Here is a 15,755-nt window from a genome sequence, read left to right as displayed (position 1 = left end):
TAATTAGGTTTTCATTTGTATTATTATTAATTGGCCCTTTAATCAGCTACCATCAGATTAATCACATCTTAGAATTTTGATTAATCACTTAATTAAAAAGCCTTTTTATCAAAAAAAAATTTGCTCGCCAAATTTGCAGAGCACCTGTTTTGGGTTAATTATTTCGACATTTAATGTTATGAGGACGTCTTCAACATTTTTAGATCCATTGCACACTCTCAATCCCCTCTTCTTCTAACCAGTTAATTACTTGCATAATTAAAAATGAAAAAAATATCACCCCAGCAGTTTGACATAACCATTTATTAAATGCTTTACTTTAATGCATGTAGTTATGTTTATTGCTCGAACACAACATGTGCTACCTCTAATTTAACCAAAGAATCAGCTGTGTGATTAATCTGCATTAATGCATGATAAATGCGATATTTTTTTGTGATTAATCACCGAGTTAACGCTTTAACTTTTGACGGCACTAGTTTGAATTGAACCCGGGCCTCAAAAATTCCATATTGTTCAGTCGCTGACTAACTATTACAGCAGCTTACTGAGGAGCTGTGACCGTCTCCAGGTGTGGCCGACGAGCAGCAAAATGTCCATTCGACTGAAGCAGAAGATGCTCAATAGTTTGCATTTAATTTTATTGTTATCATTGATATTTTTTCTGGAATGTAATAGGTACAATGGGTCTTTTTTTGCAGTATATTTTTTTCAAGACATTTTTACTCCCAACATGCCATTTTTCACACCATGACAAGGACAAATGACTAAAAGTACGACATGTGTTCCGTCATCTGTGCGACAGGAGAACAAATGGATGAAGCAGTTTCTGGAGGAGGAGCAGAAGTCTCGCAAAGAGCTGGAGAGAGTGGTGCGAAAGCTGGCCAAGCAGAAGAACGACTGCACGTGGGACGACAGCGGCGGCGGCGGCGGCGGCGGCGGCGGCGGCGGCGGCCACTGAACGAGCTATGTGTGCACGTATGTGTGTGTTTCTTTGTATGAGGACAGGTCAAGGTGTAGACATTCTTGCACGCAAAGCTCCAGAAGTTGCGTTCAGAGGTGGCAAATCCAGGTCCAGAAAGTAAAAACCCTGCCACAGTTTGGCTTTAGCCCCAGGTGCTAGCTAGCGAGCTCCCAAGCTAGCTCCTCGGGTGCTCATTTACCTGCTAGGGAGCTATCTAGCTTTAGCTAGGGAGCTATCTAGCTTTAGCTAGGGAGCTATCTAGCTTTAGCTAGGGAGCTATCTAGCTTTAGCTAGGGAGCTATCTAGCTTTAGCTAGGGAGCTATCTAGCTTTAGCTAGGGAGCTATCTAGCTTTAGCTAGCTTTAGCTCTTTTGCTAGCTAGCTAGCCAAACTGTGGCAGGGTTTTTACTTCCTGGACCTGGATTTGCCACCTCTGGTTGCATCACATTGCAAATACATGTGGTTGCGCTCTGTCAGTGTTTTCTAACCTCAACTCACGTCTACATAGTTCCTTGACATGAAGATGGCAGCAAAGCAGCATTTTAGTCTAAATTGAACTTCTCAATTCACTTCAACATAGTCCCTTGACACCAAATGTTGGCAAAGCACTGCACATGTCTTAACGAAACTCCTTGAAAAATGAGCACGCGTCTACACCTTCCTTCAAAAAAAAGAAAAGGAAAAAAAAGTCTCAACACACTCGCGTTTTCACACCCCGTCGCCTCTTTTGCCGAGCGCCACTGTGAACAGTTTTCAACCAGGAAGTGAAAAAAAAAAAGCTCATGGCAGCCTCTGCTTCATTTTTCAATTTTTTCTTTTTTTTTATGCTGATGTCTGAACAGGAAGCTATCAGGTCCGCCGTTGTTTTTGTGTGCGCGTCTTGTTACAATGTCAACTATTTCTCCCCTTTGCCATCTTTTGTATGTCGTGCTGTCAGGTCATCGAAAAATTAAGCTATGGACTGGACATTTAGAGTTTTCATTCATATCAATGTCCACCCCATTAATGTCACGTGCGACTCTTTTGTTAAAAAGCTACATGAATGTTTGATTTTGAACGTTCACGCAGCTTGTGTGTAGATATTTAAAAATATTAAGTCAGATAATCACATTTATAGACCGATGCTTAAACTGATGAGTACGAAAATAGTGCTTCTCATTTCTAAAATATGTATTGTTTTTATTGACATATTAATTGTTGTTTGGATTTTTTTTTTATGTTTTATTTATTTATTTGTGGTGTCTCACTCTTTGAAATACACTCAAATAAGCAAAAATGGCGTAAAATGTTTTACATCCAAATTGTCAAAAAGTCTTGTTGATTTATGAGCTGAGCCTAAAAGTGCCTCCCGATAAGGCTTTTTTTGGAACTAAAATTATGTTGTTTTTAAATAAAAGCTTGTCATAATATGACAAATATAGTACAAGAAAGCAATAATGGAGAGAGAATTTCAATTTTATTAACAAAAAAAAAATGCGTACAGTTTTGCTGCGCAGGTCCCAATTTTCAACATCGTCAAACAATCGGTACAAGGCGGAGGGTGTCTTGCTCAAGAGCACTGTGGCAAGTGTGACAGGCACTCTCCTTCCTGTATACTTTATTTTGTTGCGTGTGAGTGAGTGAGTGCGTGTGTGTGTGTGTGTGTGTGTGTGTGTGTGTACGTGTACGTGCGTGTGTTTTTATAGCTTAAAACATCTGCAGCCTCACTGAGCACTTCACTGCAGTGGCAATTATCATCTCACCCCAAGTCTGCTTGTAAAGGTTCTATGCAATTATTATTATTATTGTATTATTGCATATTTTTTTCTATAAGCACTCTGTACTTTACGTTGTCATTCTTTTATTAAAAATTTCATATTGGGAGCGTGGTTGGTTTGACAAAAGGAAATAGTGACTCTTTTGATCTTTACCATACATCATGGAAGGTGTTGCAAGCAGACTACACGCACACACACACACATCCACACACACACACACACACACACACACACACACATCCTGTTGGTATGTGACTTTCAATTTTTCCAAACTGTTCACATATGACCAAGTTGTTCCAAAACAATTTAACAATCGTCTTGAGTGTTACGATATATTTATTATTATGCTTGCAGTGGTGTACACTGTACAGCATTATCTCAAGTTTGACCGTTACTCAAAAGGAATGTTGTTGCATACGTGACCCATGCTTGCGTAGTTTGTTTTTTCTCCTTGAAAACATACTAAACCCACACAGGAGTTCAGAACACCTTGAACACCTAAACTTCATGCAGGCTTAATTGGAGGCACTTTAAACGACAGCAGCTGTGTGCTGACTCCCATCTGAGTTGATAAAAAAAAAAAAAAAAATCACATCCATTTCCCAGTTCTTAGAGGGTGTGCACACTTTTGCAACCACAAGTTAAAAATAAAAAAAAAAGAGAGAGAAAAAATACATCTTTCTCCAAAAGATTAAAATGTGTTTTTGTAATTGAATTGAATTTCTGTAACATTAATGGTGGAAAAAGTTTAGAAATTATTTAGCTACATGCCCCCTGTCCTTTTTTAATATGTTTCTTTAAATCTCAAAAACCTGCCACTTGAATGGGGCGTGTAGACTTTTTATACAGTGATCTCTAATGTTTTCCAGAGCGGTATTTTTGCTAAAAAAAAAAAAGATAAAGAATCACAAACAAGTTCTTGAGCACAAATACTTGTCAAGCAGTCCAGCTGTAATGAATAATAACCACAAAAGAATCATTCTCAGTGTCGTCCTGAAAAGTTTGTCCAATAGAATAAATTAAGTTTTGTCCTCTTGTCCACACTTTCAAAGTTTGTACATCCCAAAGCTGGTGGCCGTCTGGCTGTAGTCCACAAGGGACAGGTCCTGCACCCACAAGCTGAGCTGATTCCCCCTCTCCAGCGAAATCACCTCCCCCGTCGAGGCGGTGCACAGCTGGGGCTTGGACCCGGAACCCGAGGCGTCGATGCTGCAGTAAGCCCGCATGGCCACCGTCGTCTCCTCGGTCGACTCGCCGCGCCTCAGCTTGACGGCGCTAGCCAGCGGCCTTTCCGGGTCGGCCTTGGAGAAGGTTACCCTGGAGAAGACCATGTAGTCCCCGGGCTGCAGGACCGTCAGCCAGCTGTTGTGGTAGTAGTTGATGTTTCTTCGCACCGAGTGCTTCATGTCCCACTCGAGGTAACCTGCTGGGGGAAGACATCAGCAGGTCTGTTCAAATTGGCATTCTCAAACGGGCCTGTCAGGTAGTCTTTTGTAGGGTGTACAATACAAAAAAAAAAAATAAATACATACAATGAACTGTAAAATACATGTTCTTGAGAAAAGAAACACAACTTTTGTTGCCTGTCCCTGCTTCCTAAAATGTTTTGCTTGATCATGAATGATAGTAATTTTAACCTTTTAGAAATGCACAGCCAAAATTAAATTCCATAGTTAAATTTGTATTTTAACATTTTTAGAGTTCAATGATGTCTAAGAGTCGGCGTTATTTCACCTAGAGTTAGATTATTTCAACAGTGTTAGGTTAACTCTGCCAAGTCAGCACCATTTTCCACCTCTGAATTCCTTTACTCCTTTTTTTATTGACAATTCTGTAACATATCTTGTCAATATAACAATAAGAACCAACAACAAAAATATGTACAAACACTCACGTTCCAGTTCGATGTTACATAAACAAAAATGTAAATGTAATCTTAAGTTTAAAAAAAAATATATATATATATATATATAATAATTGACAAACTTCAACTAAACAAATACATTAGAATTTATTTCCAAAATCTTACCTTTCTTATATCTAATATCAATCAAAAATACTTTAAAACACGAGCAAATTTTTAAAAGGCTTTGTGAATATGAAGTTTCCATAATAAATATATTTTTTTATTACTAATATCTGTATCTTTGTATGCAAACCAAGTGATAATATTTGATTGAACTCTGCAGATGTCATTAATTAAGCTCCAGTGCGCCGCCTTCGCTCCTCCAGTTTGAGAGACAAGCTCGTGCCATTTTCCTCCTGTATTTCTTCTACACGGTCAGTGAGAAAAGTTCGAACTTACTAAATACTTTTATGTCCAATATTAGAAGAACATATGTTAGCATTACGAAGAATGAACAGCAATCCAATTTTGTGCGTAGCTAGCTACCAACAAGTAAGCTAGTATAGCAAGCGTTAACAAATTAGCCGTTAGCTAACTCTTAGCTAGCGAAATTGTCAGTCATTCATTTTTAAGACAATCCTTATTTTAAAAAAAATAATAATAATCTTGCGCTGTCCGTTCTTTTAATAATCGTAATAAATTACTTTTGATTTCTTTACTTTGCTTTTAAATGTCTTAAGTTAATATTCCTTGATTTTTTGATGTTTTGTTACTAAGTGAAGCACATTGAGTTGGCTAGCTATGCATCGCAATAAAGAATTAAAGAAAGCAGTTAAGGTCATTTTGCTTACATGTTGATAAGTGTGTTCGCTTCGACACAATCATGCGGGCCAACGTTCTGGAAGAACTTTGCTGAAAAGTAGCTGCAACCAACACAAAACATATAGTACATGTTTTTGCAGTACATATATATTATATCTCCAGCTTTATGTGGCTAACTGTGATTCCCAACCACTGTGCCTTGAGAAATAATCAGCATGATCCAATTTCATTTATATTGGTCGTAAAAATGGTATTCAGTTACTACAGAACATGTTAATCTACTTAAGCCAGTGAAGTATAATGACAAGCAGAACAATTAAATGTTTAGATGTTAGAAGGTACAATAAACCCGTGTGTCCATTTGTTATCATTCACACAACACTTCATTTTATTTTATTATTTTAACTATTCTGGACATGGCTCAATAAAAGGTTGGGAAACACTGGCCTTGCTCATCTTAGACAAGACAAAAAGAAACAAAAGAAACATACTCTACCTTGAGATAATAGTGGCGGCTTTTCCTGTTGGATTGAAAGACAGAACATGCGAAAGGTCATTGAGTTGTCCCAAAATTAGGCACACCTCCAATCTTAATGAAAGTTTAAATTCAAAATACTAACGTGTCATGGCTGTAGGTCGCTATGTTAAGAGTATGTATGCCTCCTAAAGACACTCTTTTTTTTTTTGATGGAAATGTAATTTGTTTTTGTGGCAAGGCACGAGAAATGCAGAGCCTATTGAGGAAAAATTGTGTCGCTGTAAACATCATCCACGGATGGTTAAGAATGTTTCCCTTGATGAATTGATCTTGCTATATCTTATTGTGCTTTCAGACCACAAATTACCGTACATTACAAAACTTAAATGAAGTATCTTTTCAAAATATGAATATAAAAGCAATACAATACTTAAAAGTAAAACTTAATTTCTTTATTTTTAATTCAATACCTTTTCTAATTATGAACTGATTATAATTTATATATAGTGTATATATAACATTTTTATACACTATTTTTTATACATGTTCATAATTTAAGGAGTTTTATAAATGTCCTTTTTTTCCCTATTTTTTTTAAAAGTGCTTTTAACCAGATAATTTCTAGATTACAATTTAATGTTATCTTGAAATATTTAGACAGGATAGTTTTGGAATCTGCATTGTCTCTATTGGCCAAGTATGCAAAAATACACTTTGAATTTGTCCCCTTCAGCGAACAGGCCTCTTTAGAATATAAATACTAAAATTCATAGTCATTAAACAATATAAAGTGTCCAGTAGTGCGGTAATAATTGTATATTCATTTACATTATTGCATTTACTTTGACTTTCGCAGTCGCATATTTCTGTTGGTAAATGTAAAATCCATGGTATTTCTGAGCTCATCAAAAAAAAAAATATTTATATAGCAATTACCGCTTCAGGAAAAATGTTTATACTCGTACATGATCACTTTAAATGTGACGCTGAGAAAAAGTCATTCTGAAGTCTGAAATGTGTGAAGTGAGAAAACCTATACATTGAAAATTTGAAAGTTTCCCAAACTGAAAGCAACTACTTATTTATTTATTTTTTTTACCGTTCTGCCCGTGTAGTAGAGGAAGGCGAATCCCCCCGCAGTGAGCAGCAAATGCAGCACCGCGACCCCCAGAAGAGAGCGAAGCAGAGTCTTGCTGCGGCCGACAGACGAGGCCCGAGGCTGGATGAGCACCTGAGACTGGCGCGGGGGCAGCGGCGGCGCGAGCGACGGCACGCTGCTGTGGTACGTGTTGATCATTATAATGGAGACGTGCCAGCGCAAAGTGGCATCCACGTACGCTTCACGCTGTCATATGCCAAGCGCCGCTGCAGCGTCATATTTCCCTCCTCTTCTTCTTGATGGAAAAAAAAAATGTTTGCTCTCATTTGCATTTCCTCTCTGGCAAGGTGAGAAATCAACTCGGCTTTGGTCATTTTTAAAAAGTTGATCTTGTCTTAGCTTATTTCCAGCAGTGTCAAGCATTTTTCCCATTTGGGAGTTTTTGTCACCACTTATGGCATTTTGGTGTAACTATTTTGAACTGAGTTGAGGAGTTTCGTTAAGACTAAAATAGTGCTTTGCCGTCATCTCGTGGCATCCCTGTGTTAATGAATTATGTTGAGGTGTGCTGAGGAGCTTCATTAAGATTAGTACTGTCACTATCGAATATTTTTAGAATCGATTAATCTCTCGACTAATCGGATTCATTTTAGTTTTGCATTCAAATGTATTACAAAAGCATTTTCTTACCCGATTACTGCTTATTAACGATCATTGGTGTTTATTTCGTATTCCCTATTTGTATGGTGATAAAAAAAAAAAGGTACAAGTAAAAACAGATGTTTGCAAATGTCTTATTTTGATTAAACACAGAAGATATTTGTTCTTCTTTTTTTTTTCATGAAGTTACTACATAAATAAGTGAACAATTACTGTTGATATGCTGAAATCTGAGGATTTGGGCAATTTAAAATAAATAAAAAAAGGCTCCAAATGAGTGCTTTGCTGACGTGTGCTTATCTTGCTAAAGTGAGTTCAGGAGGTTCGACTGTTGGCTTGGTATGTGGCGCCTTGCTATGTGCGCAACATTCTTATGAGAACCAGGTCAGGAGTGCTCGCTGAGGCCGACAGTATTAGCGCATTGCGGCGTATTAGCGAGACCGATTGTCTCCATTTGGGGCGCCCACGCGGCGACTGTGGCATTTGTGAAACGCTGAAATTGGAGCATGGGCCCACACGACCCTCCTGATGCTTACCACCAAGACAACTGTTGAAAGAAAAGTGAGGCGTTCAAACCGCCCCAGTCGTTTTTTCTTCTCACATTGTTGGCTTCATAGCGCGTGTGAATGTTCAGTGTCGTGTCCAACAGTCGAAGTTGTGCGTTTGAACCTGTGCTGCAGACTTCCTGTGTGCAGTTCGAGATAAGTGTGCAAAACCGATGATTATGTTGTGCTGAATTGTGCCGTGAAACTTACGCTCAACATTTGAGTTTTTCACAATTTTTGGAGTTGCTACTCCTCACTTAACTAATTGCCGTCATTTTTATCCGTTGTTAAATGCCACCATTGCAACATGCAGTTAGCGAGCTAGCCCCAAAATGCATAGCAACTTTAGAGCGCCTCATTGTTGGCTGTGAGTGTGCGGACATCATGGTGTGACAAAACACCAGATGGGGTGAAATCTGACAGCTGGACCGGGGCTCAGTGCTGTTGTTGCCTCTTTAGAGCGCCTCATTGTTGGCCATGAGTGCCTGCATGTCAGTGTAAGTGAAGGTTATTTAGTTGCTTTCTCATGTACGAATGAATCTTAAAAAAAAAAAAATCCTTAAAAATCCTGATGTAATCATAATTTGCGCTTGAAAGTAGGGATAGACCGATTATCGACAGGAAATTTTTCATTTATGAATATATTTAAATTTCCACTTTATAAAAAAATAAATGATAATGACACTGGGAACTCCTTTTTTTAATTTTTTATCTCCCCACAGTCCCCAAAACGTATTTATAAGTTTTGTTTTATTTTTTGATTATTATTTTTTTAATGCTAGAGCGGAAGGCTTTGATGCAGCCTCTGACTTGAAGAGGGCACTTAAAGCAATGGTAGCTATTACAAAAAACGGCCAGCAGGTGGCAGCAGAGTATAAGAGATCAACCAGAGCCATGTTGCAAACAAGCTCTTTTCCACAGTGTTTTCAACAGATTTGTGAATAATGATGAAACTTAGCTATATTATAATGCTAATTGCTCCAAAACGGAAACAGATACAAATTTACTTTTTTTCCTGATGAAAAAAATAGACTTTAGTCTTTCTTTTGGTAGGTTCCATGTTTTATAGCAATAGAACACAATATTCTGTGGGCCTTGCAATATCAGTAAACTGGCTGGGAGCGAAGGGGGTTGCTTCAGTGAAAATGGATGGGAGTGAATGAGTTAAGTTTTAGTTGTTTTTTTATGCTCATATTTCCTCTTTTACTGTAAATAAACATCGGCTTGAAATATCGATGATCGGCCTCCTTGACTACTAAAAATCGGTATCGTATCGGTCTATCACTACTTGAAAAGGGTTACTAAAAGAAGGAAACGTATTTCGTGTGCAGAGAAGTTTTATTATTTTAGGTAATAGTTATCAAAATAAGTATAGTATATACAGTAAATGACAATAAAAATTCATCTTTGAGTTCCTTTCAGAGTCTCTACTAATTTTAAGTAGGAGTTAAATCAGTACTACTTTTCCCAGTCTTTTTTTTTTCTCTTCTCAAATACCGGTACTTCTTCTTGAGCACAGCGTGAGTGCGCTTTCAACTTCTCACGCCATTTTCTTCACAGCGCGTGCGTAGAGGTCCGATGTCAAACAATCCACTGACTGGCCCGGTCACCTTACGTCAGTCCTGAGATTGACAGGCCGCTGCGGCGTGTAGCGGACGACGAGGGCACGCCGGCTGTCGCCAAGGCCGTGGTCGGTAATGCTGCCGAGCGAGCGACGTCGGCGCCCGCCAGGGAACAAGTCGCATAACCTCTGTGACCTCGGGCCGGGCCGCACCTCTCGGACCGACAGCGGCCGCGCTTTGCACTTCACGAAGGTCATGAGACATTGAGAAAACTAGGACAAACAAAACACAAACGGAATATTAGCGATGATCTATTTACGATAAAAGAAAATCAAAACTGTTGCTCCCACCTGGTTGTTGAAGAAGACGTAGATGACGGGGTTGACGACGGTGCTGAACTTGGCCAGGACGGAGGGCACCACGCTGGTGGAGGGCGTGACCAGCCGCGAGCCGCCGAAGGTGGTCATGAGCGCCACCACGCCGTACGGCATCCAACACAGCAGGTAGCACGACACCAAGGTCAACACCATCCTCAGGATGCGATGCTCTCGACGCGGCGCCGTCAGCGGGTTGGTCTTCCCCATCTGAGGAACAAGAACGAATCATACAATAATCATGCAGACCCATTCTCAAAGCTTTTTGGACCACATTTTAGTACATTCAATGGTTCGATACCAACTGACTATCATATCAGGAAATGGATTATCATTTCTCTGAAATGATTATTAAAATGCATTAAATCCCACCTTAGACAGATTTTCAGTTCAAATTTTATTTTTATTCATTTGTCATTTAACTACAATTAAAAATGTGCAATTTTCACATAAATTATCTTTCAATTTACTTACTTTGCATTCCCACGCAATTTCTGCAGAAATTGCACTTTGTCAAGATCATGTCAGTGGTGCCTTGAGATAAGAGTCTAATTTGTTTTCAATTACCATATTTGAAACTAAAAGGACTATCTTAAATCTCTTAAAATAAATTAATTTATAATAAATAAGGAGATATATATTGTAATAGGCAAATATTTGGTTACATATTCCCTTTTTTTCCTATAAAAACCCATTAAAGCCCTAAATTAATGTTTATTAATGATTTGAATGCATTAAAATACTTTTTTTTTTAAGATAAAGCATGGTCAATGTTTTACTTCAAATTACAGTGCACTCATTTACATAGCAATTTTTTTTTACCGTAAAACCAAATTTTCCTCCACCTTGACCATGTATGACAATTATTTTGTCAACAAGTAGCTTTTTGTGCCATCTAGTGGTCGAAGTGTCAAGTACAACATTACACCGTCACCTTCATGTTTATTATTTGAGTGGATTAAAATATATATATTTTTAAGATAGAGCATGGTCAATGTCTTATTTTAAATTACAGTGCATTCAATTACATAGCAATTTTGCTGTAAAACACATTTTCCTCCACTTTAACCATGTGTGACAATTACTTTGTCAGCAAGTGGCTTTTTGTGCCATCTAGTGGTAGAGTCAAGTACCACATTACGCCTTCACCTTATTGTGTGCTCCTTATTCATTTTTAACTTTGGCTCATTTCAATCAACTGCGATTATATTCGTTGAACAGCTGAGTAAACCTCACATTCATGATAGAGATATTATTCATAAACAATTATCACTAGACAATGGTGAACTTCGTAGAGACACAGTCAGTGAATGGCAAAGCATAATTTACATGACTATAAACCACAGGTGGCGAATTCAGGTCCAGAAAGTAAAAACCCTGCGACAGTTTGGCTTTAGCCCCTCGTGCTAGCTAGCTAGCTAGCTAGCTAGCTAGCCCTAGCAGATAAACGAGCACCATTGGAGCAAGCTGGGGAGCTAGCTAACTAGCACCTGAGGCTAAAGCCAAACTGTGGCAGGGTTTTTACTTTCTGGACCTAGATTTGACACCTCTGCTATAAACATTATCATAACATTAGTTATTTGTAAAAAGTAACTTTACGTAACCAAACGTGATTTTGACTGACAAACAATTTATCGGAATCAGGTCAGCCATGTTTGTTGTTAACATTTACGTTGAATGCTTTGAGGCCGGAACTGGAATATGTCCGACTTCCCACTTTCCTCAAATAAGGGCTCAGCTTGTTAACGTCGCATGACCAAACCCAGAAAACAGGGGTGCCGTGATTAGTCATTACCTGAGCCCTTGGGCACTGTGATGTCATTTTCAGTCAACAGGAAGTGGCAAATTGGCCGCCTTATGATATTGATAAAAACAATTATTTTTTTCTGCTTAGTTCACCTTCCACAAGTGCAATATTAATCAGAATATCGTCTTTGAGTGCGGGCGCCAAGAATATATTGTAAAGAAAAGGTTGAACTTGACTTCCCTTTTAATTTCAGGTGAACCTAATGAGGTGTCCAGTTCAGTGGCCCGAAAGAAAAGTAAACAAGCTGTGATGAGGAAGGAGCCTAGCGGAAAGTCTACAGTCTGATAGCCGTGTTTCTAAGAAAAGCCCGAGGCTGAGATCTGAGGACTCTCGCTGCGAAGGAAACTGAGCCCCCCGGCTGTACAGTAATCAAGTCTGCAAAGACCCCCGCCACCTTCTTTCATGACTTCCCGGGTGAGCACGCTATTAGAAAATAGAGGCGCTTACATAAGGGCAGGTATCCAATAGTAACCGACTTAAAAATACCTCAGGAGTGATTCACTGATGGCGCTTGTGAGCTGGGGGGGGGGGGGGGGGGGGGGCGTTTGGCAAGTCTTCATTAGGATTTATTTGTGTGACTGCCGGATTTATGAAAGACGCATGGAGTCACGCATGAGTCACCGCCAAACCAGAGGGGGTCGTTGACCTTGTAAATGCAGGAAGACCCCCTAGGGAAGAAATTGCCCTCCTTCCTGACGGTTACGTGGTTGTATTTGAAGATTGTCAACAGAGCACTGGCAGATAAATGTGGGACAGAGCTAGAAAAGTACTCTACAAGTCTACATATTAAAATAAATACGGCAAATATTTCTTTCAAGTTAAATTTAAAAAAATTCTGTTAATATCAAATAGCCATATATAAGTATATATTAAATAAGTATATATACAAATACTTGCGTACAAAACCCTTGTTCTTAATTAAAGAAGTACAGACTGAAATATACTTTAGTACAAAAGAAAATAGATTTTTTTTTCTTCTCCCAGTTATACCCATTTTTATATCCGGTCACAAAAAAGGCATCAGAAAAATACTCAAGCAAAGTACACATACCTGCTAAATTTACTAAAGTACAGTAACCAGTAGTACTTTTGAATGAGCGTGTCTGATCTCACCCGTCTGATGGTGACCAGGATGCGCCCGTAAGAGTAGACCATGAGAAGAAGCGGGAGCAGCAGACAGAAAATGAAGAGGCACAGCACGTAAGAGATGCTGCTGGGCGACTGCAGGTGCCACTGGACCGAACACGTGGTCCCGGGACCCTCGGGCCCGTAGCTGCTCCAACCCAGCAGCGGAGGCACTGTCCAGAAGAAGGCGTAGAGCCAACAGCCCCCGATGCACAACCAGGCCTTCCGGAAGTCCGACATGTCCACTTGGGAGGAACGCAGCACCGTGGTGTAGCGCTCGTATGACAGGACGGACAAGGACACGAGGGACACAATCCCTGGAAAAGAACAAGAGACTGATCACATGCGTTGGGAGCTGCTGCTGTTTTGGGTCGCGATGGCATCTAAATTGGCTTGCTTGGCGACAACAGCGTCTATGAACGAAGATCGTGACACCTTATGTTGGGGAAAGGGTGGCAGGTCTGTCGTGCTAACCATGAATTAGCTAGCACTAGCCACTCACTAGTTTACAGAAACATGCCTTTGTTAAATGATGGGGTAACTAACAAAACAGTTAGGTTGTCGGTCAGTCAGTTAGCTAGCTAGCAATTTTGCACTTCCCCCAATGAAAACGCTAATCCTATGTCTGATTTGTTTGGTAGGTAGCTAACTAGTTAAATAGTAATTTAGCTAACTAATTGGCTAACTAAGAACAATCAAAACATTACTTGTCGCTTCGTGTCATACTGTGATTTGAAGCGCAACTTTACTGGCTACCCAACATTGACTAGATAATTAGTTAGTTAGTTATAGTTACCAGCCTGTCTCCCTATTTAACTAACTGGCTGATTTCGAGAAAACACTACTTGCTGCACATGATTTGTGGATGTGCAAGATTGCTAGCTAGCTAACTGGTGAACTAGTTACTTACTTAGTTTTAGCCTTCAGCTTGACTAATTGGCTTACTAAGAGAAATCAAAATATGACTTATATGTGATTTGCGGAAGTGCATGATTGTTTTTACATGTATTTTTTTTATGAACCACTAATTTGAAGAGATACATAAGTTTAACAAATAGTTAAACAATCTTTAGAGGGGAAGCGGATAGATGAATGAAACAAAGCTAAAAAGAAAAAAAAAAAAGGCAATAATCATCCGGTGGCTACATCATGCTCGCATTTCATTGTTTACTCGCGTCCGAACTTGATCCGAATTCCCCCAAAGTGGCCCCGGTAAAAGTTGCGTGTACTAAACAGGGAACTCACCGAAGAAGGAGTTTGCAAAGCCGTACCACCTGCACCCGAACTCCCCGATGAGCCAGCGTCCTTGCAGGCTGGCGGCGAAGCTCAGCGGGGTTCCGAACACGCACACCAGGACGTCGCTCAGGCTGATGTTGAGCAGAATCACGTTAATGGGCGTCCACAAGCACCGGAACCGGGCGAACACCAGAAGCGTTAGTGAGTTGTTGACGATCCCCGCCACCAGGATGACGCCGAGGCAAACCGCCACCGCCGTGTGGCCGCCGCGACTCAAGCCGCCGGAAGCGTCCGTCCCGCCTGGTCCGCGCGCGCTCCCGTCCGTGGGACCCGGGGGGAGTCCGCTGTCCGCGGTGCTGAAGTTGCTGGGGACGCGTATGTTGACCACCATTGTGGGTGGGTGCGAGTCCGGACTCCTGTGTCTGTGCAACTCAATGCTCTCTCAACTTGAGAGTGAAAGAGACGAGTGTCACTTTCAGCCATGCGCCCCGATAATGTAGGCTATATGACACGCGCGCGCGCGTGCGCACGCACGCACACGCGCACGCACACACACGGCTTGAGCATTGATTCCTGAGTGGTCATCAGGTCCCCTGTGGGAAATGATCCAGTTTTGCTTCATTGCTCTAAAAATGACTAAATGCAGTAGTATTTACTGAGCATAACTTTTTTCTTATGAGATTTTTAAGACAATTTGTCGAACTAGAGTTGACATTAAAAAAAAAAAAGTTTCACTATAATACAGACGTGCATATACAGGGAGATCAACACAACGCTGCAGAAGCACTTTATATTATTTGTTATTTGCAGAGGATAAACAATATACGCCTGCGAGTGTTACCTTGTTTGTATTAATATGTGAAGTCCCAAAAATCCAAATAAAAACACACAAATAGCCTTTGGTTTTTTCCCCCACAAGAACTATTGACAGTTCGTTTCAATTGCATAAGTGTATTAAGTTGGATGGTGTTCCCCAAACTTTTTTCTGCCGTGGACCGGTTCATACGTTTGGTGTCGCAGCGGTAGGCTGACGTATATTTACATTGTGAAGGTAATCACCAACACGGGGGTTTGTGTGCATCCAGTATGTATAAATGGCAACTGCATAACAAAGGGGGGGGGGGGGATTTTGCATTTGAAATTTCCATGCATAAGCCATACAGTCCATGCAGTTTGCATTTTCTCCGTGCAATTAGCATTATTGGCTTGCTGTCAGGGGGCTGTAATAGCCACACGTGCCCCCCCCCCCCCCCTCATTGACCTACAAGCTGTTTCAGTATTCCTCACGTGCAAGGATGAGGAGTGCTCGCCACTTAACATGGTGGTATAATATGTTATTTTCAGATATAAGCAATGGAGCATCGATCTGAAATCTCTTTTTACGTAAGGTCAAGTATCCCAGCATGAGATGAATTTAGAGGTTAAAGTCTCTCCTCAATATATCTGATTTGAGCTTTTGCGTTTGCCTACTCTCCTTTTT

General features: G+C 40.2%; 3 protein-coding genes and 1 long non-coding RNA gene across 5 annotated transcripts in view; 2 read left to right on the top strand and 2 right to left on the bottom strand.

Moving 5' to 3' along the window:
* The window catches only part of arhgef6 (Rac/Cdc42 guanine nucleotide exchange factor (GEF) 6), a 23,491-nt gene extending 20,659 nt beyond the window's left edge, over nucleotides 1-2,832 (top strand). The window contains 1 exon segment of the mRNA XM_086085714.1: nucleotides 806-2,832. Coding sequence (XP_085941840.1) covers nucleotides 806-961 — 156 coding nt within the window. The 3' untranslated portion in view covers nucleotides 962-2,832.
* On the bottom strand, nucleotides 2,631-7,211 carry cd40lg (CD40 ligand). Of its 2 annotated transcripts, none has more exons than XM_086085740.1 (4): nucleotides 6,967-7,211; nucleotides 5,886-5,910; nucleotides 5,419-5,490; nucleotides 2,631-4,147 (listed from the first exon to the last, which is right to left on the bottom strand). In XM_086085740.1, exons 1-4 carry the CDS (start codon nucleotides 7,162-7,164, stop codon nucleotides 3,768-3,770), a joined length of 675 nt encoding a protein of 224 aa, XP_085941866.1. In that variant the 5' UTR covers nucleotides 7,165-7,211; the 3' UTR covers nucleotides 2,631-3,767. The 2 variants fall into 2 exon arrangements, with proteins under 2 accessions (XP_085941866.1, XP_085941867.1); XM_086085741.1 differs by having other exon boundaries at nucleotides 2,631-4,144.
* Nucleotides 4,821-15,755, top strand: part of LOC147168897 (uncharacterized) — a 23,806-nt gene continuing 12,871 nt past the window's right edge. The window contains exons 1-3 of the long non-coding RNA XR_015096028.1: nucleotides 4,821-5,001; nucleotides 6,983-7,149; nucleotides 12,108-12,328. This is a non-coding gene — a long non-coding RNA (uncharacterized LOC147168897). The remainder of the gene's footprint in view (nucleotides 5,002-6,982; nucleotides 7,150-12,107; nucleotides 12,329-15,755) is intronic.
* On the bottom strand, nucleotides 9,497-14,749 carry tmtops3a (teleost multiple tissue opsin 3a). Its single transcript, XM_086085736.1, has 4 exons — nucleotides 14,285-14,749; nucleotides 13,028-13,356; nucleotides 10,084-10,317; nucleotides 9,497-10,005 (listed from the first exon to the last, which is right to left on the bottom strand). The coding sequence occupies exons 1-4, from the start codon at nucleotides 14,664-14,666 to the stop codon at nucleotides 9,778-9,780; spliced, it is 1,173 nt and encodes a 390-aa protein (XP_085941862.1). The 5' UTR covers nucleotides 14,667-14,749; the 3' UTR covers nucleotides 9,497-9,777.

Source organism: Leptonotus elevatus, chromosome 9, assembly GCF_054856555.1.
Source record: "Leptonotus elevatus isolate MCC_2025b chromosome 9, RoL_Lele_1.0, whole genome shotgun sequence".
Taxonomy (NCBI): Eukaryota; Metazoa; Chordata; class Actinopteri; order Syngnathiformes; family Syngnathidae; genus Leptonotus; species Leptonotus elevatus.
The sequence above is the reverse complement of the archived record's forward strand: the minus strand, read 5'-3'. Positions and strand labels throughout refer to the sequence as shown.